A 24,173-nucleotide genomic window follows, 5' to 3' on the forward strand; every position below is an offset into this window, starting at 1 on the left:
GCCATGGTAACGTCTAAAGGTGGGATGGCTCTCCACTTGGCTGCTGTTGGGTGGATTCCTTCATTTTCTCTAAGGCGGGCTCACTCCACTTGCTCAGCTCCACGCTACAGATCACAACTACTCTAGGTCAAGACTCGGAAGAGCCATGCTCCAGGCCCTGGCCAGACATGTGCTTTTGTCACTATTTTGTTGCACAACTGCCTCACAAACAACTCAATTCCTTGAACAAAACATCAATTTATAAAATGAGTCAGATGTGGTGGCACAAATCTGTAAATCCAGGTCTCAGGATGCTGAGGCAGGAGGATGAGTTTATGTGAACTTGGGCTATATATGGAGCCCTGGCTTTTATAAAACCAGCCAACTAAATGGCTTTACACCCATAAAGGAAGCTTGAGTAAGTTCCTCATCCCAAGTCAGTTTATGTGGTTATAAAATGGGAACCCCCGAGACCTTCCCAAGGATACTCTTAGAATCAAGTAGACTAGAAGCTTCGAGACTAATATATGTGGAGTGTAGTAACGAATCCTTAGCACTCTTAACCAGTGGGAGGCTAAGAGGCAGCCAAACAGTTCTGAATATAGACCAGGACCCTAAATGACCTGAATGAAATAAACTCGCAGAGATGACTGACATGTCCGTCTACACACACCAGATAACACTGCTTCTTCTGTTGACTTCTTTTGAACATTTATTAAAAAAGCAAAATGTATGTTCATCTCAAATATAACAGTTAAAAATGGAAAAGCAATACAAACAACGTGTTAGCCAGCAGCATCCAGTCCTCCGCTCGCCCGCCTGCTCCAGTCTGTTCCGGGTGAGCTCAGTCACGGCCTGCCTGCCTGCCTTCCTCCTTACAGTGCAGGTGAAACCAAACCATATAAAATTAACAAGTTGGGGTTAAATAAGCTTAAATAAGAGTGTTAAATACAAGACACTTTATCCGAGTTTCTGTACAAAGATAAACAAATCTGGTGTTGTACACAGGACCCCGCGGGCACTCGGCATCAGGGGACTCGCGTGGGGAAGGTAGAGTGACTCTGTCTGCAGCAGAGAAACTACAGGAAAGCAAACTACGCATTGAGTGACTACCAACAGGTCCAGCCATTTACAAGGCATATGTATCTCTTTAAAAAAAAATCAGAACACTGTTAATATTCAGGCACCGTTTGTTCCTGCAAATAAATACGTCTCTACGGTAACAGCGTTTGAGCTAGTGTTAAACTTCAGAGCGTCTCTCTGACAGAGCTCTGCTGACTACTTACTGCACCCTCCTTATTGCTATGATAATGTGGCTGTGGAAATAAAACTACTGTACATCCAAAAAAATAGAGCACCTTTAACATTAAAGTACATGTCTGATTATCTGCCTCCGTATTTATTTGTACAATCCTGCAGCCTGGCTTAGCATCTCTGTAGGTCACCTACTTCAGTTAGTGACACCCAGTTCTCTCCCCCAGGGAAGCTGAGGCCAGAGCGTTATCAGGGGAGCCTTTCGGCTGCAGGCTACTTCCACGTTCACCAGGAGTTACATTCATCTTCTGCTGCAGCTACCCAGGAGGAGGAGTCCAGGTGCCCTGACCTGTCCTGCTAGGGTGAGTAGCGAGACACAGGACGAACAGTGAGACATCTACCTACAGGTGGTGGAAAGCGCATATAAAACTGCATTGTCAACTTGGGAGGGACCGCAGGCGGGCGGGCAGGCGGGCGGGCAGGCCAGCCCGTGGTCCCCGGGTGGCGAGCAGCTAGCCGGTCAGGCCTTCTTGTCAATGGTGCTGAAGAACCACTCCGTGAACTTGCGCAGCTGGGCTGTGGCAGTCTGCGACTCTTCCTGCAGCCTCATGTTGTCTTGCCTCAGGTGCTGGACCTCGGCCTGCAGCACTGCCTTGTCCTGCTTCTCCTGTGGGGACCAGAGAGTGTGTTATAGAGCCACTGGTCCGCTGCTCATTCTGACTGAACCCCAGGGACTCGCTTTTGTCACTCACACAGGGACAGGAGCCACCCTAGCCCCTTGGCTCCCCCCGGGTGTTGTCAAGGAGGAATGAAGCTGCTATGCAGGAAGGCAGCCAGTCAGAAGTTGCATGACCCCTTACCCACCTGGAAGAGATAGGTTGAAGCTAGGTTGCAGTGAACCCCTCCTGATCTGCAGGGCTTCCCCAACTGCCTTCCCCTCTACCTAAAACTGGCGCCAGGGTGGCAGCTATGGATGCTAAGTCTAGAACAATACTCGGGCCTCATTCCATCCTTAGCCTTCTGGAGCTGCCATATTTCCACGCTGACCTTCAGAGCTTGCCACTCAAAAGCACATGGTAATAGGGTTTTCAGAATAGCTGCACTTGGTGCTTCTAACACACAGCCATGGGAAACACACGGCAGGCTTCAGATCCCTAGAGCCGAGAGGCACAACCCTCAGAGCAGCCTCTGTCTCTAGTGGCTCACACAGTGGGTGAGCAGCGGCTGAACCACGGGGAGCTCTTCATCTCCCCAGGGTGTCTACTTTCACCCTTCAATGGCCTCCTGTTTCCCTACCTCTTCTGAGCTTGCCCCAAACCCACCACCCTGCCCTGTAAAGCCCCAGGACTAGCCAGGACTAGCCTTGTCACAAGGCCAGCCCAGCCCTGAAATCCTCCTCCCTCCACCCCTTTCTGCCTTGGCTCAGACCACCCCGCTGCCACTCAGCTGTGTTTCCCCAAGACCCCGCCCCCCCAGCATGTAATTAGACCTGTGTTTCCGCACTTCTGATTCCCTTTCCTCTTCCTGCTCTTGAATCACGGGGACAATATCAGCCAATGCTCCTCCTAGCCGCTGCTCCCTTTGGAACTCCGCCCACTCTAACAGCCTGATGTTAGAGATGAGACCCCCGCCCCAGGCCTGTCCATGTGTCCTGTCTCCCAGACCTTCCCAAGTCTCATGGACAACTCTAGAGCCCCGTTCTCTCTTCTGCCCTCCCCATCACTGACGCCACAGCCTCTTCTAGAGCAGTTTCAAGTTTTTACTTTCTGACCCATTGCCATCTTCTGTTTTTCAAAGGAAGCTTCCGGGGACCCACTCCTCAATGTCTTCTAATCCTGTCTCTCCCAATGACCACTTCCCATCATCAGCTACTCCTGCCCCACATTGCCGGATCTTCCCGAGCAGTCCTGCCAGGAAGGATCCTGTTCCTCTGGCAAGCTGCTGTACACCTCCCCAGGCAGCGTATACTCTGGGTCCCCTGATCTGCTCACACCCTACATACCCAGGGGTCCTTGTATCCCTCTTTATTTCTCTCTTGATTTCCTGTCTAAACCAAGTTAGTTAAACTCAACTGCCTTGGTGTCCATACCAGCCCAGGAGATAAAGCAGTGAGCTGTCTCTACTTGCCTGGGACTCTGTGGGTTAGAATGAAGTCCTAGGGTCTGGGAAACTTCTCTAGCCCAGGCAGAATGGGGTAGGAGGTCCCTGGAGCTGGCAAACACACACACACACACACACACACACACACACACACACACACACACACACACACACACACACCCTCATCTCTGGAACCAGAATTATCATGACACACCCACAGCTGGAAAAGCGAAGCCTTATGTGGCAGCTCTGCTGAATACACCCCGGCAGTTTCCCCCTGCACTTGACCTTAGCCTCGTAGCTGGTGATAGAAGACAGAGACCATCAGAAGTAAGTGTGTCAACATATGGGCGTGCATGTGGACACAGACACACGTGTCTAACATACTGCAAAAGCTGTCCCAGTGCCCACCCGAGGTCAACTCCCTCCCCACCCACTAGAGCGGGACTTGACTTGTGTGTAATTCGTTCTCTTCACTCCTTCCTTCCTGCTTGGCCCAATCCCATCGACAAACATATACACCAGCTAAAATCCCGCCACCCCAGGAGCCTCCTGGGACACTCGCTGTGACACACACGCCACTCTGCCTCTCTGGGCAGCAAGGGGCACCTAGTACAGTGAGGACACTGTGGTGGGCATCAATCAGCAGGAGTTCCTGGAAGAAGAACCTCGTTCCTCTGAGCAGAAGCTGGCACAGGTGCATGGCAGCTGTTCCAGGTGGGAGAGCTGACTGAGTTCTTGGAGAGCTCGTTTTTGGGGAGCTACTGACTCCCCTTTGGACTAGCTCACATGTATCTACTGCAATCAACAACTCAGAGAATCAAAGATGCCAGCTTGCTGCATCTTACTTCACATGGAGACCTCACCATACAGAAGGCCCAGTCACCGTCAGGCATGTCCACAGGGCTCCCTGCTCCCTCAGGAAAAAAACCACAGCAGCTTCGTGTGAGGAGAAGAGGGCAGACCTAGGGAATCTCCCTCCTGTGTCCAGGTCTGTTTAGGGTTTTTCTATCCCTGCGTCTTCTCAGCTTCTTTGCAAGAGTTAAAGGGGCTGGCTGCATGTGGGCAAAGCCCTCTGTGGGTGCACTCCAGCAATCATACCTTGCGAAGGTCGGTCTGCAGTTGTCGGAGAATCAATTCCAGCTGGTTGACTTTCCCAGTCAGTGTGGAGGGCGAGCGCTCCCTGGTAAATGGTACAATTAAGAGGACTTGAGAGACCCAGGGCTAGCATACTGCTTGTGTTAGTCAACTTTTCACTGAAAATATTACATGTAAGTTGACGATTTGGGACAAAGTCCCCATAGCTACCGCTATGGACTCAGAATCCAATCTGTAAGACCCAAAGGCTGATAAGAAAACAAAGGCCAGGATTGTTTAAATGGACAAGAGGGAGGCCAGAGCTAAGTCCTAGGAGCCAAATGTAGACCTGCTTCCCCTTGCTTTTGTCATGAAAACAGGACCAGGTTCAGTAGCAAGTTAACAGTGACTCAGTTCACAGGGAAGCCAGAACTGGGTTCATCATCATGAAGAGTGGGTGCATTCCTCATGTAGGTCAACAGCAGGTGGATGGCTGGATCAAGGACCAGGGTCTGGGGGGAACTGTGCCCTAGGCAGGCCCCACAGCATGAGTGACTCACAAGGGGGGCACTGCCTGGTGCTTTTGTAGTAACTGGGTAGCTGACCTGAAGTTCCACTTGGTTTTCTTTGCCAGTGAGACTGGCTACTCTGGGCACAGGCCAGACATCAGGCAGGACCTGCCTATGTTTACACAATTTAGTGGTATCATTTCCAGCATGGCAGGAATCCAGGTCAGTCCCACTGTAAGACTCTCTCTAGCTTGGCCTGGGATGCCCGAGTTCTGGGACCGTGGGAGGGAGCGTCCACATACCCAGGTGTATCCATGAACTCCTTGCCGCTGGTGGGATCCACACACAGGGACAGCTCTGGTGCTCCTTCCAGGTCTTGTCCATGCTGGAGGTCAGTCAGGGTACAGAAAGATGCCACCCTCTGGTCTGGAGATGAGGAACACACAGAAAGCAGTTTGGTGAGAAGCATCAGGCACCATGTCTGTGTACAGACCAATTTACTGAATGGAGTCTGCTGGCCCTCCTTACCACAATGCCCTGTTTGAAACAAAACAGAAAAACAGAAACTCAGGCAAGCTGTTGGCAATGAAAAAGCATGAGATTGACTGTCCTCCATGGGCTGTATGGTACATATATCACAGCCACAGAGACAGGTCTACTTTCTTCTTTCCATACCCCAAGGAATCTAAGCTACTGGCTGTGCATGGATTAGCAAGATGGATGGACAGAACCATGGAGATGGACCCTTCTGCAAGCTCCCGTGAACTCGAGAACATTCCTGAGAGAGAACAGCCAGGGCACACGTCCCTGGTGCATCCCCCACCCCCACTCATGTGGACCACCATGCAGGCGTGCAGACACATGAAATAGAAATAAAAAGAACAGGCTACAAAATAGCAAGAGCCAGTGTCAATCACCTAGGTAGGAGGCGTGGTGACAGAGAAGCCCGAGTTCTTCATCTGAGTCAAGACCTGAAATAAGATTTAGAATTCTCCCATGAACAGGAAGATCTCTCCGACCTGGAGAATCTCCAGGACCCTTACGATGCTTGAAAGATGGGGTTGTGTGAGTACAGCATGCATGGTGTGCTGGTATTTGTGTGTGAGGGGTCTATGCACACCTATCTGTGTATGTGGAAGAAGACAGCAAGCAGGAGAAAGCTCGGGCTAGTGTCATATGGTGTCACACAAGATGGTGAGATACCACGTTTCATGTTATAAGCGTTCTAGTTAGAAGCAGGGTGGAAGTGTCTGACATATCCATATTCAATCATAGATGCCATCATTTCAGATTGTCCTGAATGTAGATTTAAGAACAGGGTGGTGAGAGCAACCAGCCAGGCCTTCTTACTAGAAACTGCACAGGAAGCTCAGAGGGACCAGCAATGCTAGCAGTAACACCCATACCCAGGCATCATGAACTTGGCATTCAATGTTTCCAGACAGCTGGGCAGGAAAGAGAGGAAAGCAGAAGCAGCTCAGCCTCTCGGGGCCCAACTCTGACCCAGAACTCAAGCCAGCGCTGTAGGTTGGGAGGAGGCGTCCTGTCTTTACAGAGCATGGGGACAGATTCGGGAAGCTGGCTTTCCCCTGAACTCGGAGTGGACGTGCATGCACAGCTGGAACTGGAGGGGTGAAGTTCGCCAGTGAGTACCAAGGAGACTCTTCTCACAGGGATTGATTAATGGGGAGGAGCTCTGTCTCCCGCTGGCTGCTGCACAGGCCTCCTAATGAGGTGACCTGCCTGTTTGGTTGATGTAGGGTCACACACTACCAGTTAATTAAAAAGGATAGCGATGCTGAGGCTGCCAGGGGCATATGATGGAAAGTCACTGCAGCCATACAGTGCCTACCTACTCACAGTGCCCTGGGCCCTCTCAGAAGTCCTGCTGAGCCCACTCGGTGACCCAGGACATCAGGGTTCTCGAACTGCAGGGCCCCTGCCTAATACCTGCCATAGGCATACAGGTCCTTTAATTGCCTTTTCTGTAAAGCCTAAGTCTAACCCACAGCATGACAAAAGATCTTGCGACTACTCAGCCCTTACAGAAGGCTGGACACTCGGGGGTTGGCACTTGGTGAAATAACCTGTAGCGTAATGAATAATGCAGTTTGGCTACTGCCCACATCCACACATGGTCTCCCTGCACAGAGGTGGTGAGGATGGATTAAGGGGAACCCTGGCTGGGAGTCAGTAGGAGGACTGGGTGGCTACAGGATTCTGCACACACCAATTACTGGCCTTTCGGCTTTTCATGTGTAAAATCCTACACAGCCCTCTTCTGTGAGGGCCCCAAATAAGACATTGTGTTATTTAAAACCAACAGCAACCAAAAACTAGAAAAGCCTAAGCTGGGTAAAAAGCTGCTGCACAGGGGTGAGGCCCCGAGTTTGGACCCCTAGCCCGATGGAAAGCTGAGCGGGGTGAGCGTGTGTCTGTAACGCCAGCGTTGGAGGGTGGAGGCAGGCGGATCCTGGAGGCTCACTGGCCAGCAAGTCTAGCTGAACAGTGAGTTTCAGGTTCAAGGTTCAGAGAGAGAGCCTGTCTTAAAGGGGGATGGGGTGGGGGGAGGAAAAACTAGCAGAGAAATCTTGATGTCAACCTCTGGCCTCCACACGTGTCCACACAGGCAAACATGCCTGCACATGCATGTCTGCCCTCCAACATCAAGAGGTTTTTTTGGTTTTTGTTTTTTTTAAACTTTGTGAAGAATTCCATGGACTCATTTTACTGTGTGGAACCTGGTGACAAGCCAGCCAAGCTGCCTTTGCTTTTAAGTGTATTTGGCTCTGAGGGTCAGGTCTCCTACCCGGGTAGAAACACTGTAGCCCTGTTTTAGCTGTCTCTGCCTTACTTTAGAAATCTCCACACAGGAGCCGAACAGGACATGTTCCCGGCAGCCTCAGCGAGTCACATGGTCCTCTGGCCAGGGGGCAGAAGCCAGTGCAGACCTTGCCACCCAGGGAGTGTGTACCGGAAGAGCAGGCTGGGGACTCTGGGCACATGGATGCTACTCTTCTGAGCCGACACTGAATGACTTTCTAATAAGGCTCGTCTTCCTGACACTTTCCAGGAAAGCTCTTTGCCTCTGCAGCTTACTTCTATGATGACAAATGCCCTGCCATCACGTGACCTGACCCAGAACCACATGGTACAAATAAAAGCACAGAACAGGCAAGCATGGCAGAGTGGATGTTGTATGCAGGCTCAGCTCAGGCCCGGCAGCTGAACCCTGTGGGGCAGCCTATTTGCTCTGCCCCTCCTGTTCCCAAATGCTAAGCAGGCTTGGCTAATGGCGACATCAGACATGCCTGAGGGACAGACAATTCACCCCTTTAGGTACGTTTACACTTATTTCAACTTCGTTGTAGCTGTTCATGTGGGGTGGGGGGCAATGTGCATGTATGTTCAAATGTCGAGCTCAGAGATCAATTTAGGGTATTGCTTCACAGGTGGGTCTACCTTCCTTTTTATTTTTAGAGACAAGTTCTCTCCCTTGGCCTGGAACTTGCAGATTCTACTAAGTTGACTGGTGAGCAAATCCCCATGGGTCCTCATGGCTCCACTTCCTCAGTGTTGCGATTGTAAGTGTGCATGGTGTGCCCAGCCTTTTCACTAGGTCTTCACACTTGCAAGGCCAGCATCTAATGACTGAGCTATCTCCCCAGCACCCAACGTCATTTTTAAAGATCTGAATGCACATAGCGTTATACAAGAGGAAGAGTAATCCATACGCTATTCAATGACAGTTTTTTTTTTTTTGTTGTTTGTTTTTTGTTTTTCGAGACAGGGTTTGTCTGTGTAGCTTTGCGCCTTTCCTGGGACTCACTTGGTAGCCCAGGCTGGCCTCGAACTCACAGAGATCCGCCTGGCTCTGCCTCCCGAGTGCTGGGATTAAAGGCATGCGCCGCCACCACCCGGCCAATGACAGTTTTAGGGCTGAAACAGCAAGACGGTGAAGGTAAATCACCCCGAGACTTCAAGCCACACCTGCAGGGCTGGCAGTGGTGTGAGCAGTGGCTACAGGGATGAGCAGTCCTAGTAAATGTACCAGAGGCTCCGTGGACGGCAAGTGGCTAGGTAACTACACTCCTCCACAGAGGCGGCGGCTCTGGTCTGTGTGTCAGAACCACAGAGGAGGAGACTTGCAGGGGCTCTGCAGCTGGGGAGGAGGAGGCAGAGGCTCTGACTGGACACCCGTGCTTCCTGGGCTGCAGGAAAGCGACTCAGCTGACAGGAAAGAAACGGAACACACTGCACTTCCCACAGAAACACACACCCTGGTCGGGCCTTTGTCAGTCTCCGAGGAATGCAAAGAGGCAGAGCTGGTCTGAGTGACGGGAAGGAAAGAGCCCTGGAATTAGCCTCTGCTCAAGACACAGCTCCGCCTTGGCCTGAAACCCTTTCTCTCTGCTGCTTAGATTTAAGCAGATTTACTGTACAGTTTCCATCTCCAGAGTGGTCAGTGTTCTCTACTTTCTCCACCATTTACACAGTCATCAGGAGGCATCCAGCATGCTGAGTTCTGTTTGTGCTCGGACACAGGTGTCAGACATCAATAACTTTAAGACTTTTATCAACTTTGTGCTTAATATTTAAAACCAAAAAACTTTTCATCCTCAAAGTTTATGATTAAGCTTTTTAAGAAACCAAAGACACATGGAGCATATATTAAAGGCACAGACTTAAGGCGTTTAATATGTCCATTTGGTCATCTAATTCCCACAGCAGGCCAGCATTGGCATTAAATACATCAAAAGGCACAGTTTAATAGACAATATATATATAATATGCTCATGTGGTCATCTAATTCCCATGGCAGCTCAGCATAGGCATTAAATGCATGTAAGCACACATGTCCCACACTCAGTCCTGGAGACATGGTGATAGTCATCACCCCTGGTAAATACTGGGCATTTAGAGGACAGGCCTCCTCAGGCTGGAGACAAGCACACTTGTTCTCCACTTCAGCATGTAAGAGGAAACTATGAGAACCACACTGGCTGGCTCCTGATACTTTGATGATGAATGACAGCAGCTAACTCCACGACCTGTGTGTATGTGCACGCTCATGTATGTGCAGGTGCATGTGTGTGTGTGTGTGTAGGCCAGAGGTCAACTCTGGCTATTATTCCTCAGGATGCTGTCAACCTTGTTTCTTGAAACATGGCCTCTCACTGGCTTTGGACACTCACTGATTCAGGTACGTTCGCTGGCTGGCTAGTGAGTCCCAGGGATTTGAGAGTCTCTGCTTTCCCAGCACTGAGATTACAAGTGTGAGTGACCGTGCCTGGCTTTCACACAGGTTCTGCAGGTCAAACTCAGGTCCTCAGCTGCATGGCTAGCACTCTGACTGAGCGGTCTCCCAGCCCTTTAATGGGAGGACTTTTAAAAGAGACTCCACTTCCCTTCCCAGACTCAGTCTGACCCACAGCCAGATTTTCTACTTAGCTCTGATCCCATTCACAAGGTCACATCCTGTTAAGCCTGGATTTAAGTGAACACACTAATAACACATTATCAGAAATGCAAGTAACACACCGCCTACAGGACATCACAGCCTGGCTGCACAGTCCACTTACACAGTGCCTACAGTTTCCCATTGTGCTTACGGGGCTGAAGGAACCACAAGCAGCACCTGGGAGAGGGTCCCAATGCACTGCAGATTCCAAATGTAGTTTCTATGGAAGGTACATTGCTCTTGAACCACTACAAAGTAGAAAGAATCACTAAGAAAATGAGTCAGGGACAGTCTAGAAAACATTATTTCAAGAAGCAAAAGATAAGCTGAGCACTGCATGGTAGACAGACGGCTAAGGATTTTGCTGTACTAGGCAAATCTGCAATTCCGTTCAGGAACTCTGACAGGTGAAGGACATTATCACATCCCACACCAAACAGAACTGGACATATTAAAATAAAGCTTGGCATGTGACCCAGCCAGATCTTAAATGTGACTGTCACAGTACAGGGGAGTTGCCAGCCCCGGGCTGATGCTATTAGCACCTAGATCACCCTTTCAATCCTAGACCAAGAATTCTCCACTCTTGACGTGTGCTTTTTGGGTTACACTCTGGTTATCTATCTACTTCTAACTGATCTTAATTATGCTCTATTATTTTATATACTGAATAATTTGGTATCAGCTAGTTCTTAGGAATGAGATTTCAGATCTGGGGAGGGGATGCGGTACATTTTTCTGGCCTGGCTATGAACTGTCACTGTACTTGAACGAGAAGATGGATTGCTTTATAATCTGCAGAACGACACTGGCTTTGAGTGTTCTTTGTGGCTTCCTGGAGCAGAATTGTTTTTCCCACAGAGTAGGTGAGTGCCCATAGCTCATTATCATTGAAATTTACATGAACATTGTTTGCACACTTAGTTACCGAGTCTTCTTCAGCGGGCTGCAGCCACACACCTCATTTGTTTACCACGGAGGCGGCGTCTTTCCGCTGTTCATTTACACACTGCATACATCTTGGCTTTATCTACCACACTCATTATAAACCTTTCTCTACAGTTCACCACATCCCTCTTTCAGGCTCATAAAAGGTCATATATACATATATGTATGTATATCTGGCCATATTATATTTCACATGTTCTCTCATTACTGCATAATTAAATCTTCCAAATGGTAATATTGAATAATTTTTCACTTTTTATAAAGTTGACTTTTCTAGAATATAAATTGCTTTCTCATTTAGGTGTTAAATACATTCTGATGCCTATGTTCTTTATTTTTTCAAAAGGACTTATTCTATTTTTGAATCATTATTATGCTATTTAATTATTATTGATTTATAATAGGTTTTTTGTTGAATACTGTTCATCATTTTTCTAAATGGGTGCAATTAAGTTCTTAGCATATCTTTAGATAGCTGAGTGGAAACTGCACTTATCTCAAATTAATTCAGAAAGGACTGTCATTTTTACCACCGAGGATTCTATCCATTCCTGTCCTTGTCTATATTAAGACTCCGCAGTTACTTAAGAGCGTCTCTGTTCTCTCATTGTAATTCTAACGATGGCTTGATTTCCAAAGAACACACATAGCTGGAGCTTGCTGGTTTGCTTAAGGTGTCCTTCAAGGCTGTTAACACGGACTGCATGTGGAACCTGAGCCGACCACACCCCCCTCTGCCACGTGAACACAACAGCCTGTCAGAAGGTGTTGATCACAGTCCACCCCAGTGCCGGACTGTCCTTGAGACTTGCCTTGTCACAGATGAGGCAGGTGTCATAGCCTGGGACTTCTCAGATCAGACACGAAACAATCACAGAGCTGCTTTTTTTTTTTTTTTTTTTTTTTAAACGAACCGCTTTTATTCTACTAGGGATTCCATCATGCCTGAAAATGTGCAGTGACCCCAGTGGGTGCAGAGTTCAGTCAAGGTATGGCTATTCCAGACAGAGTGGGGTCCTCCAGATGAGCCTGACACCGCCAAGCTCCAAGCATGTGCCCTGGTTGCCTGTGGAGCAGAAGAACCACCCAGCTGAGCCTTAGCCAACTAACTCATGGCACTGGAAGAAACAGACCACTGATGGTGATAGCTATAAATTTGGGGATGGCTTATTATGTAGAAATAGTAGCTAGAAAAATCAGGAATACTTTAAAAAACTGTTTATCTAGTTAATTTTAGAAATTTTTTTCCCCCCAAGACACAGTTTCTCTATAGCCCTGACTGTCCTGGAACTTGCTCTGTAGACCAGGCTGGCCTTGAACTCACAGCAATCCATCTGCCTCTGTCTCCTGAGTGCTGAGATTAAAGGTGTGTGCCACCACTGCTCAGCAATTTTAGAATCTTTAATAATTTCCATTCGATCCTACCTTCTAGATATATTAACATGGCTACAATTTTAAACTACTGATATTCATTCTTTTTTCTCCCTCCCATACTGCACTGTATATGTCAAGGATTCCAATACAAACATGAAAGGATATGGTTTCAGTGGGTTCCTATTGTGGTCTGCATGTGTGTTCTCTACAGGCTCACGTGTTTTAACACCTGGTACCCAGCTGGTGGCACTGCTTGGGAAGGTTGTAGAACCCTGAGGAGGTGGAGCCTTGCTGAAGAAGGGGTCTCTGAGGGCCCTGGGGCTTTAGAGCCTGGCCCACTTCCAGCTCATTCCCTTGTTTTCTGAGTGTAGATATAATGGGATCAGCCAGTGTCCATTGCTGTAGGTGGCCGTGACATGCCTTCTCTGCCACAGCGGACTGTGTCTCTCTGGAACTGTGAGCCAAAATAAATGCTTTCTCCCTTAAGATGCTCTGCCAGGGCATTTTATTACAGCAATGAGACAGTAACTAAGGCAGTTCCCTTGTTTAATTTCTGAACTTGAAAGCCCTGCTCATCAACATATTCCCAATTGCATTATGTAGACTATCCGGGAATAAGGATATATCCTTCATGAGACTTTGGAAGGATCTCTCAAATCTTATCTTTTATTAGAAATAGGTCCCAATTCTATTAGATATACTTTCAGGAAATTAGAATAATCACTCTTAATTACTTTACCTACTAACTTACTATAATTAAAGCTTTTCTTTTATTAAACTAGTTAAACTCTTGCCTGTAACAATGAATAATCTCAGTCTACTACAGAATTTCATGTAAATTTTCTCACTGTAATCCTACAGACCAAGGCTGTCTCAATGGGGCTCTCTTTTTCAGAGACGTAAAAAGGAAAGAATTCTATTACACAAGAAAGCTGCTTCTAGATTTCAGGAAAGCCTCGCACAAGGGCATCATTATTCTTTGTAACTGAAAACAATTCACTGTACACTTGGTAGTTTTGAGTGATATTGGGTATTTTGGAATATTCTCGAATGGCTTTTCAATGACCTCTGCACTCTGGGCTTTTGTTCCTCATCCCCCATTTTTTTCTTGCAATAAATACTCAATTATGTCACCATGAAGTTTATTCCTATGTAGTTGACATTCCTCAATAACTTCTTTTAATCTCTCTTTAGTGCCACCCAGAGAATATATAATGATAAAATGTGGAGGAATGATGGGTGGGGTGGGAAGAGGTGGCACCCAGTATTCAGTGCAAATGGAAGCAGCCCAGCAGAAGCCACAGAACGTGTCAGATGCCTGGGTTCCCACCATGAAGATGAAGGAGGTACCAAGAGTATTGTGTTGAGTAAGAGCCCCACCAGGAGTCAGCTAAGGTACTGTCAGTGGGCTGCCATCTCTAGGTTGTCTGGTGACAGGTTCCCTTTAGCCTCTCAGCTAATTCCTGACACTGGGGAACTGTGTACTGAGCACCCTAGGGAACCAAGCTCTGTTTTTTGTCTATACTGCATGTCGAATGCCGGGCCCTGCACTTTCTGAGACAGGATCTCGTTCTGCTGCCCAGGCAGGCACTGAACTTGTTCTCTTCCTGCTCAGTCTTTTAAGTAGCTGGGATGACAGGCCTGGCCAAGGTCTGTCTTGGAAACCAGCTCATTAGGTTGGTGGCTTGGGCTGGCCACGTCTGCGTTCTGCAGGGGACAGCAAGACTCCAAAGCACCACAAGGTCTCATGACACAAGCCAGAGGGAGGTCTTACAGAGCTGTGTCTTCTCCAGGGGACAATGGTCTGCTGCAGCTCCGGTAACCTTCTCTCTCCCATTAATTCCGTCTTGCTCATGCACTTTTATGGTTTGGGATCATATCTGCTAAATGTTAATCAATATTCAAAGAAAAACTGATTATTCGTCAATTTATACACTGATATTTTATCTGCTGTTGAATTTTAAAATGGATTTCATCTTTTATTTTATTTGTCTGTGTATGTGCTGCATGCACATGAGTGTGCACACCCATGCTCACAGAGGCCAGAGGAGGACATCAGTTGTTTTCCTCTCTCACACTCTTCCACATTATTGGCTCAAGACAGAGTCTCACTGAACTGGAAGCTTGTCATTTTGGCTAGACTGGCTGGCTGGCAAGCCCCTGGACAAGCCCATCTCTGCCCCACCCCACAATGTCACCCTTGGATAACAGGCATGCACAGTCAATGTCCAGCTTTTGATGTAGCTGCTGGGGATTTGAACTCAGGTCCTTTCACTTACACAGAAAGTGCTCTTACCCACTGAGCAGTCCTCCCTAGCTCCTCTGTGCAGCTTCCTGGAATCTTTTGAAGTACAGTTAAGTTAATTTTCTTCTGTAGCCAGATGTCACAGGTAGTAAGGTAGAGCCACAAGCAATTTTCCCATTAAAATGTTTCTAAAGCATTGTATATTTCTCTAAGCACTACTCTTTATGGCTACAGGGCAAATACTTAACACGTAGCACTCTTTTCATCATTATTCACTAATAAAAAAGAGAACCATCATATTCCTTAATTCTTCTTAGGCAGTTACTAGAGTGACATTTCACACATCTCCAAAGTTCAGATCTTGAGTTTCACCTCTAGTTTTCCTGATGAATTGTTTCGCTGCCTGTGGTCAGCGAGGTCTGGGAATGTTGCCCTCTGGAAGGCACGCTCATTGGCAAGCTTCCTGGTGACGTATCTGTGGTCACAGTAACACCCCCCATTTTTCATACTAATCATAGTTAAACATATCAAACAGTTGTAATGGGGGGAGGGAACGATGAATTTGGTGCCTCAGCTCTACTCTTGAATAACACAACAAAATCTAAGACCTTAAGCTTTAGCTCAATGAAGATGACATGGCTTTTTGGTGGATGAATAAACAAGTCAGTGGAACACATGACTGCCAGGGAGGAATTCCTGTTTTGATTTTATAAGTAAGACTTGTGGTGTCTGTTGTGTGAGTTTTCCTGAGGAGATGGAAAGGAACATCTATTCATCCCAGATGTAGACAGCACCCACAAACCAAAGAAAAGAGTCCATTCAAGGGCAGCACGGTGAACCAATGAGTTTGTGGGGGTGACTTTGAAGAGCTGCATCACTGAAAAGCCCCACCCACATCCTTCTGCCTTCTACGCTCTATCCAAAAGGCCACATGCAGCTGGGTAAGAGGGCGTGGGGATGGAAATCTTAGATCAGGGTCCTTTGAGTACCCTTCTTCTATGAGAAAATGCTGTTGGGTTCAATCTGATGAGGCCGATTTAAGATCACCAACCCAGAGGAAACAGTTACACTGATGTTTCACTCCAACAGGCTGATAAATTCTATTTTCAAAACCCCATTTTCAGATGTGTCGACTGTCCAGTATGGATGCTGGCTGAAGTCTGAATCCAGTAAGACACTTTACCCCTCCAAAGTTAGCAGCTTCTGACAGGGAAACAAACGAGCACACGGATACTAGGACACTACCCAGACTGTTTCCAGAAGGGGTGATGCACTCGTGCACAAGTGTCCCCTGTCAGCTGTCAGCTGTCCTGTCTCAAAAGTAAACTCCTCCACTGGCAGATTCGCACCCCAGGGGCATGGGCATAAAGAAGGCCTCTCTGGCAGGTTAGTCACAAGGGGAGAGGCAGGGTTACAGCAGCAGACCTTGGTCTTCTGTAGCTAGATGTCACAGGTAGTAAGGTGGGGCCACAAGCAACTGACAGGTGTCAGGAGCCAGTGGAGGCTCTGAGCCCTGGGGACAGCATATTCTGTTAAGGCTGGAAGGCCCTGACAGCCTCACAGTGGGCAGAAGGCAAGGCAGCCCATCAAACGACCCCGCATCAGTTCATCCACTGGGAGAGGCAGGAGCACAAAGAATGTGGCACTGTCAGAGCCTGTATGTAGAGTCTTCTCATGGGCTAATGTGTCAAGTACCCGCTCCCCAGCTGGGATGATGCCTGGGGAAGGTGGGATCATGCTGGATGAAGTCTGTAGGCGGCCCCACTTCCTGGTCTGCTGTGATGTGAATGAGTACCCACTGCCCACTCCCACGGCTTGCCCACCAGCGTGCCTTCACTGGTGCCTCTCAAACCACGAGCTAAAGCAGGTTTGTCCTCCCGCAGGCCATGGCTTGGCAGGCGCTTGGTCACAACAGTGAGAAAAATAATACCAGTAGTAAACGGCAAAAGCTCTAAGAGTTGTGGCCCCGCACCACACAAGGTCCAAACAATGGGAAGCAGCTTCTTCATGTACTTTGTGGACAGTTCCCCATGAGCTGGAAAAGCGTGCTGCTCCCCAGGCGGCAGCTTCAACCAGACAGTCACAGCAGCAGTGGTGATCAAAAGCAGTATGGCAGCCAGAAGGGCTCTTGGAGCTCAACTGACCACCGCAGCCTACTGACCCACAGGCTTAACTGATCCACCGCAGCCCATGCATCCCATGCATTCATAGGCTTTACTGACCTCTGCAGTCCACCAATCCACAGGCTTAACTGACCCACTGACCCACAGGCTTATCTGACCCTCTGCAGCCTGCCAATCCACAAGTTTAACTAACCTACTGACCCACAGGCTTAACTGACCCTCTCCAGTTTACTGACCTACTGCTCCACAGGGTGAGAAGAAGCCGAGGCCCACACAGCTAGAGGGACTTGCCAGAGCACACAATCCTGTCAGAGTCTTCTGTACTGGCACTAAGTCAGCACCTGCTCGTCCTACCAAACTTGGCAGCTTTGGCCTCTTGAGAGTTCTCTCCCATGTCACCTTAGTGTGCTTTAAGGACAGAGAGAGAGGGAGCTAGGCAACCATGCATGCTTTACACACAGAGAAACGGAGCCAAAGAGGAAAAGAGGCTTGTCTGATGGGGGGGGGGGAGCTAGTATCTGGAGCAGAATTTAGGGCTTGAAATCTCTTGCCTAGCACTGATTTCACCAAGTGACTTGACCACATCTAGATGCTTCCTTAGAACCAAGTCTTCTCCTATTTCATCTTCAAAGATGGGCAGAGCATTCAACATTTGCCAGATGATCCAATACATAGACATGTGTTCCTAAGCTGCAGTATAGGTCCTGCAGGAGCATGCTCCCTGGACACACAGAAGGGCCTGGGGTGTGGGTGAATCTTTACCTTCAAACGCTCGTGCAGCATCCACAAGATGGGACCAATCTAACCCTGTGGCTGTGTCTGGTAGCGGCATCAGGCCGGGATCTGCACACTTGGATTTATCCGATAAGGACCCGTCGGAAAACCAGAACTCATCTGAGTAGAAACAAAATCAGAGTGTAAGTCAGTCAGTCTGTCTCCACCCAGAATCACAGCATGGGTATCATTGTCCCCAGAGTCTGGCATCAGTCAGTCAGTCAGAACATGGGTACCATTGCCTTTAAAGAGAGTCAGTCAGAAGGCCAGTCAGTCACAGCATGGGTACCCTCACAGGGAATCAGTCAGTCAGTCACAGCATGGGGACTACCATCCAGACAGGGAATCAGCCAGCCAGCCAGACAGTCAGCCAGCCAGATAGTCAGCCAGCCAGCCAGTCGGTCAGAGCACGTGCACCATCACCCTCACAGGGCATCAGTCAGTTGGTTCGTCACGGCATAGGTACCATAGATCCCACGGAGTACATCAGTATGAGCACCACAGTCCCCAGTATGGTCGTCTGTCAATCCATTAGTTACTGTCTACATGGTCAGTCACAGCATGAACACTGCTCCCCACACAGAGCCAGTCAGTTAGGTCACAGCGTGGTTATCACTGTTCTCACGCAGTCAGTCACAGCATAAGCACCCCACTCCCTGTCTGGAGTCAGTCAGCCTGTCATTCCACTAGTCATTGTCCTCACAGACAGTTAGTCAGCCAGTCAGAGCATGGGCACTGCTGCCCACACAGTGTCAGGGAGTCAGCCAGCCACTCACAGCATGGGTACCATTAGACCCTCCCTAGAGCCTGTTTGTCTGTTGGTCCATCAGTCCCTGCATAGGGACCATTGTCCCTGCAGGGCCAGTCAGTCACAGCCAACAGCACTGCTGATCCTTCCAGGGTCAGAGAGTCAGTGAGTAGGTCTGTCAGTCACAGCACAGAGAGCATGTCCCTACTCAGTCATGGCGTGAATGTCACAGTCGCCACTGAGTTAGTTATAGCACAGGTACTGCCATCATCTCTCACAAAGGGGCCTAGGAAACCGTAGAAAACATGTCCTGCTAAAATAGGGCACATTAAACCACCCCAAAGAGATGGAGGTTTGTCATAAACAGCCAACACGAGACCCGCTGGATGGCAGTGAGCAAGCAGGGGCGGTCAGCATGGAGCCTTGCAGAGCATCCTCACTTTACACTCTCTCTCGCAGAAGCTTTCTGAGGCCTGGGAGAAGCTCTTGTTTCCTCAGGGTGGCTGCCCCCCTTTAAAAAATGCCTCCACCCTCACACTGCCTTGAAGCAGGCTGGTAGCAATCTCTTTTCTGATGATTTCCAAAGTGTGAGGAACAAGGTCAGCAAAGCTGAATGGCAGACATTACAGACCCAAATGTGGTGAGGGCTACCTCAGTGAACAGATTAGAAAAAGGAAGGATGTCTCTTCGAGACCTATGTGCAGATGTGGCTGCTGGCCCACTCTTCCGACTTCACAGGATAGCCCTACTACGGCCGCACCGGAAGCCTCCGGGCCCGTCCTCGCTTCCTGGAATGCCTGACAGTTCTGTCAGCAGAGCACGTGTGTTTTCCCACCATTCCTTTTCTCCCGAAGCTCTCGCAGCAGCTCCTTAAGTGCTCAGGACATTAATAACACTCATTGTTAAGAACTCGTTATGCATCTGAGAAGAAACTCTGACAGGGCCTGACCGGACGATTTCAAAGTGCCTTTTCTGAACCTGCCCAGAGCAGTGCATGCAGCTGCTTGTGGCCGCGTCTGACTAATGAGACCAATCAAAGTAATGGCCACCTGGCCGGCGGAACCTGCAATTAAGTTCAGGGGCGTAATTAAGCAAATGCACCTGTGATTTCTGCACCTCCATCCTTCTGGGAAGCTGTGAGGGGCTGGCATCTGGAATGGGACAGACATCATTCTGCACACGTGGCCCTGAAGGACACCCACAGCCTGCTCCCACTCCACAAATGCAGACCGCTCTCAGTGACAGTGACACCAATCAGTGCTGTTTCCAGGAGACCACGCTGAGGAGTAGTGATGTCTGCCAATGTGTTCCCAGTCTCCACTGAGGGGACACCATGGCGGCCTCTCCCTGGACATCTCTACAGTAACAGCACTTCATGCTTGCGCTCTGCCATTGTCAAGAGGAAAGCCAGCAGCAAAGGCTGGAGCAGGAGCTGGGAGAGAGAGGTTTTTGGGTCCCTCTTCTGAGGCCTTCTCTGGGGTACCTTGGAGGGGCCACTGGCCAGTACTAGGAAGAAGACAGTGGCTGGTCTGTTAGCAGAATGAAAGGGACAGTGGCTGGCTGGCATGATAAAGGAGGGCTGGAGGGCTACGTGAGAGTGAGAAGGACAGTGTGGCTGGTTCTGATTTAGAAGGTGGGGTGAGAGTTAATTTAACACCCTCCAGTGGAAAGATCACTCCCCCAATTACTCAATGAAACAACCACTTGGCAGTCTTGGGCTAAAAATTCAAGCTGTTTCCGAGGCAAGGCACAGATTAAGAATCCTGGGGCTGAGGGGCAGATGAGAGAGACTGGGTGTGCAGACAGGGGTGACTTAGTCAGCCCTAGAGTCTGCTCACACGAGAACCCAAGGGCAGTCACCACCAAGTGGCACTGGGGTCTCAGCAGGTGCCCTGCATAAGCCAAGGCGAGGGCAGACACCCTCATCTCCCCCAGCTCCCAGCCATGCAGGGAGCCAAGGGTGGGAGACAGCATGCAAAGCTGCTCAGGGCCAAGGCCCCTTCCACGGTGAAAGGAACTTTTGCAGATTCAAAACCGAGGAGCACGTGGAGGAGACTGCGTGAGAAGTCCCCTCTGGCTGGGCCTCCAGCGCTGTCTTTAGAGTGGCTGCTCCATCACATCACAGGAGTGGGACAGACGTGACACTGCTGGGGCTCCGCTCGTGGGCACTGTCACTAGGAGACAGACACACACTGGGCTTCCTGAATCGTTTGAAAAAGACAGGCTAGGTGATGTGCCGGGAGAAGGAGTCCTGCCTGTCTAAGGAGGCGACGCTTGCTTGAGGTCCGAGTGACAAGGGGGAGCTGGCAGACAGCTGACACACTACTGGCATAAAAGCTCGGGATGAGTGTGGGGAGATTTGAACCTGACCTGACCTGAGCAGGGAGAGCCTTAGGCTGTGGCTGTCTTACAGACAACCCAGGAGCTACATGTGCCTTTTCCAATAATCAAAATCTGGCACACTTAACGTTATTTTTCTTCCATTGAGTCGAAATGAGGTAATTAAGAATAAGATCAGCCTTTTAAAATTCTTTTTGTTCAAAGACTCAAACCAGCAGCAATCTGTTACGTCTTTAACTGACACACACCTCTGCCTGCATTACTGGATGTGACACTGGGAAGCCAGCAGGCACAGTCACCATGTCAGAGGATGGTGGAACCAGTGAGGACCCATGAGGAGCCAGGGACGGGAGATAAACACTGTCCGTGGTCTGGTGGGTTTGGATATGGTGGGAAGGAGTCTCCACTATGCCTGTGATATTACACTCTGTATGTGTTCCGTTCTCCAAGATGGATGGCTTCTGGAAAAGACTCCCTTGTCATAGCTACCCAAAGCTATCCTTTCAAATCCAATCTTCAAAGCCTTGGGGTGCCTCAGGAGATTCAGAAAGTGATCAGCTAGGTGACTGCACTGACTAGCTCCCTGGCCACCAGCTCCCTGGGCACAGCTGCAGAACCTACAGCATGTGACTGACTCCCAGAACAGCATCTGGCTCCTCACAGAGCCAGGAGGGCCTGTGCTATGTTACAGTCAGGTCAGATAAGATGGTACACTTAGAGAAGAGAGAAATATAAAATTAGAATAGGGGTACTTCCTGGGGGTCCCCGAAGAGGTGAAGAACAGAAGGAGGCCTAGTTGGCCTGAACACATTTCTGGGTACAAGTGGACAATCATCAGCTTCACCTGGACAGAACCATGCAATTTCTCTGCTTAATTATCTCTGCCCACACTGCATGAGGACCTAGATTTTAGGGTGTCTAGTGTCTAGGCCCTGTTGCCCATCCAGCATGTTCTTTAGCCCTGGACACCAATCTTGTGGATTCCTAATATCCCTCCACCATCCTGACTATGTCTGACTTTATTGGTGTTATCACAAATGCTAAGGGGCCACCCTGACAGCATCAACTAAATGGGTCCTGAATGTGAACTTTATAGATGACAATAGTGAATCCCAATGTCAAAAGGTTGGCTCCATCTGACACAAAGAGCTACCCAAGCTAGAAGACATCACATGGACACATTGTGTCATGTGACACAATGTTTGTCTCTTGAGAATCTAAGAGGTACTCCTGGGCAAGTGCTCTTTTGTGTTCACCACTGAAAGACTGCTTCTGGGGGTCAGAGCTCACACTGCAGCAATTCAGAATGCTGCCAATTCTCAGGGGGCTGTGTCCCTTTGGGGGTCGGGGTCTGTGCAACAACCAGGACAGCACTGGATGAATGGATTCTCAGGGGACAGATGGAAACCGTCACACAAGTATCAGAGGTGGTCATGGACCAGGAACTAGCATCTTCCTGGCTGCTTAAGATTCAGAGCAGCCGGAAGGGAATCAGAGGTTTGGAGAAGGTAAGTCATTACATGTTATTTCAAGGCTTCTTATTTACATCCAGTTACGCATTATAGTTAGTACTTCTACTACTGTAGAGTTCTGAGCAGTTTAAGGCTTGAGGAGACATATTACCAAATGAGTGTTTTATGAGATTGCACTTAATAGCAAGGACATATAAAGAAGAGACAAGAGGCTGGGTGGTGGTGGTGCACGCCTTTAATCCTAGTACTTGGGAGGCAGAGGCAGGCGGATCTATGTGAGTTCGAGGCCAATCTGGTCTCCAAAGTGAGTTCCAGGAAAGGCGCAAAGCTACACAGAGAAACCCTGTCTCGAAAAAACAAAAAAAAACAAAAACAAAAAAGAAGAAGAAGAAGAAGAAGAAGAAGAAGAAGAAGAAGAAGAAGAAGAAGAAGAAGAAGAAGAAGAAACAAGAACATGGTACAAACATCGTGCTTCTTTTCTCAGTATGCCTTGGTACTGTGGACATATATGATGAATCCAAAGAAAGCATGGACTATCTATCATTCAGAGACAAGAAAAGGCACAGAGGAACTTTAACTGCTGACGCTAAGAAAGAGGCCAGCATGAACGGCTACATATTCCAGCTACAAGTCACTACAGGACATGAGGTTTGTACGGTGAGAGGGCAGGAGGGAAATTCAAGAAACGGGCTTTTGAAGGCCATGAAGCTGATCTGTACGATGCTGCCGAGGCAGACACATGCTACTGACCATCTCTGTGCAGAGCATGTGCAGAGTGGAACCTAAAGCGTGAACTACGGCCTGCTGACAACGACGCACCTGTGGGCTCAACTGTAACCAAAGTGCCACACTGCCTGTGGAGGGGTGGGGGAGGGCAGCCGCGCACTGACAAGGGAAGAGTCTTCCAGGAGCAGGGAGTGTGTGGAGCTACAGTATGTTCTGCTCATCCTATGAAACCCAAAACCTGTTTAAGAAGTGAAGTTGATTATTATTATAATTATTACTATTACTATTTATTTTAAGAAATTGAAGCTAAAAAACTATGCATTTTTTCACAGGCAAACAAAAAGGACTGAATGGAAAACCCAGCAACACAGACCACTTGTACCCTGGGAAACAGAAAAAGGAAGGGCATAAAACAGAATTTCAGTAGCTTCACAAAAGCTTTTAAGACACACTTAATGGGCCATCCTGAGCTACATGAGGCCCTGTCTCAAAAGAGGATGCGTGGTTATGCCATTTAAAGGAACACAGAGGAACGTAATAAATGTGTCTGCCTGAACTTTTGTCCTGCCATTGAGAAAGTCAGAGATTTTACAGCAGACAGGGTACCATGCTCCTGAAGAAATACATTACGCACTGCACAAGATGAGGTTCTTTCCAAGCTTGTTAAACATTATTAGAAGCCTTATGTCAGATAACTTGGGATGTTTATATATGCTGCAGAAGTTGAATTAGCTCGAAAGATGGTTCTTTTTATGATGAAATTTAAAAAACAACCTGAATATAAATTTATGGTAAAACTGTTATCTTTTCTGTAAAATAGGAATGGGGGCAAGGGCGCAGAAATTAACATTTAAAAAGTATCAAAACCTAACACGCTGAGACCGGGGAGCTGGTTCAGCGGGTACAATACCTGCTGTCCGAACGTGAGGACTTGAGTTGGGACCCGAGTACCCATGTAAAGGACAAACATGCTGATGTACGCATGCCAGCAGAGGACCCAAGCGGATCCCAGGGACGCGCTGGCCAGCTAGGACAGCGGAAAC

The 24,173-nt window shown here is 48.6% G+C and overlaps 1 protein-coding gene across 5 annotated transcripts in view; it reads right to left on the reverse strand.

Annotated features, from left to right (window-relative positions):
* Positions 1 to 665: 665 nt before the first annotated feature.
* Positions 666 to 24,173, reverse strand: part of Sipa1l2 (signal induced proliferation associated 1 like 2) — a 169,080-nt gene continuing 145,572 nt past the window's right edge. For 2 of the 5 annotated variants that reach the window (XM_076572338.1, XM_042277876.2), the window contains exons 19-23: positions 17,833 to 17,964; positions 5,837 to 5,890; positions 5,222 to 5,345; positions 4,435 to 4,516; positions 666 to 1,900 (exon numbers count right to left, since the gene is read on the reverse strand). In XM_076572338.1, the coding sequence (XP_076428453.1) occupies positions 1,754 to 1,900; positions 4,435 to 4,516; positions 5,222 to 5,345; positions 5,837 to 5,890; positions 17,833 to 17,964 (539 nt within the window). In that variant the 3' untranslated portion in view covers positions 666 to 1,753. The remainder of the gene's footprint in view (positions 1,901 to 4,434; positions 4,517 to 5,221; positions 5,346 to 5,836; positions 5,891 to 17,832; positions 17,965 to 24,173) is intronic. The other 3 variants (XM_076572339.1, XM_042277877.2, XM_076572340.1) reach the window with 2 other exon arrangements.

The sequence above is a fragment of the Peromyscus maniculatus genome, chromosome 5 (assembly GCF_049852395.1).
Source record: "Peromyscus maniculatus bairdii isolate BWxNUB_F1_BW_parent chromosome 5, HU_Pman_BW_mat_3.1, whole genome shotgun sequence".
In the NCBI taxonomy this organism is placed as follows: Eukaryota; Metazoa; Chordata; class Mammalia; order Rodentia; family Cricetidae; genus Peromyscus; species Peromyscus maniculatus.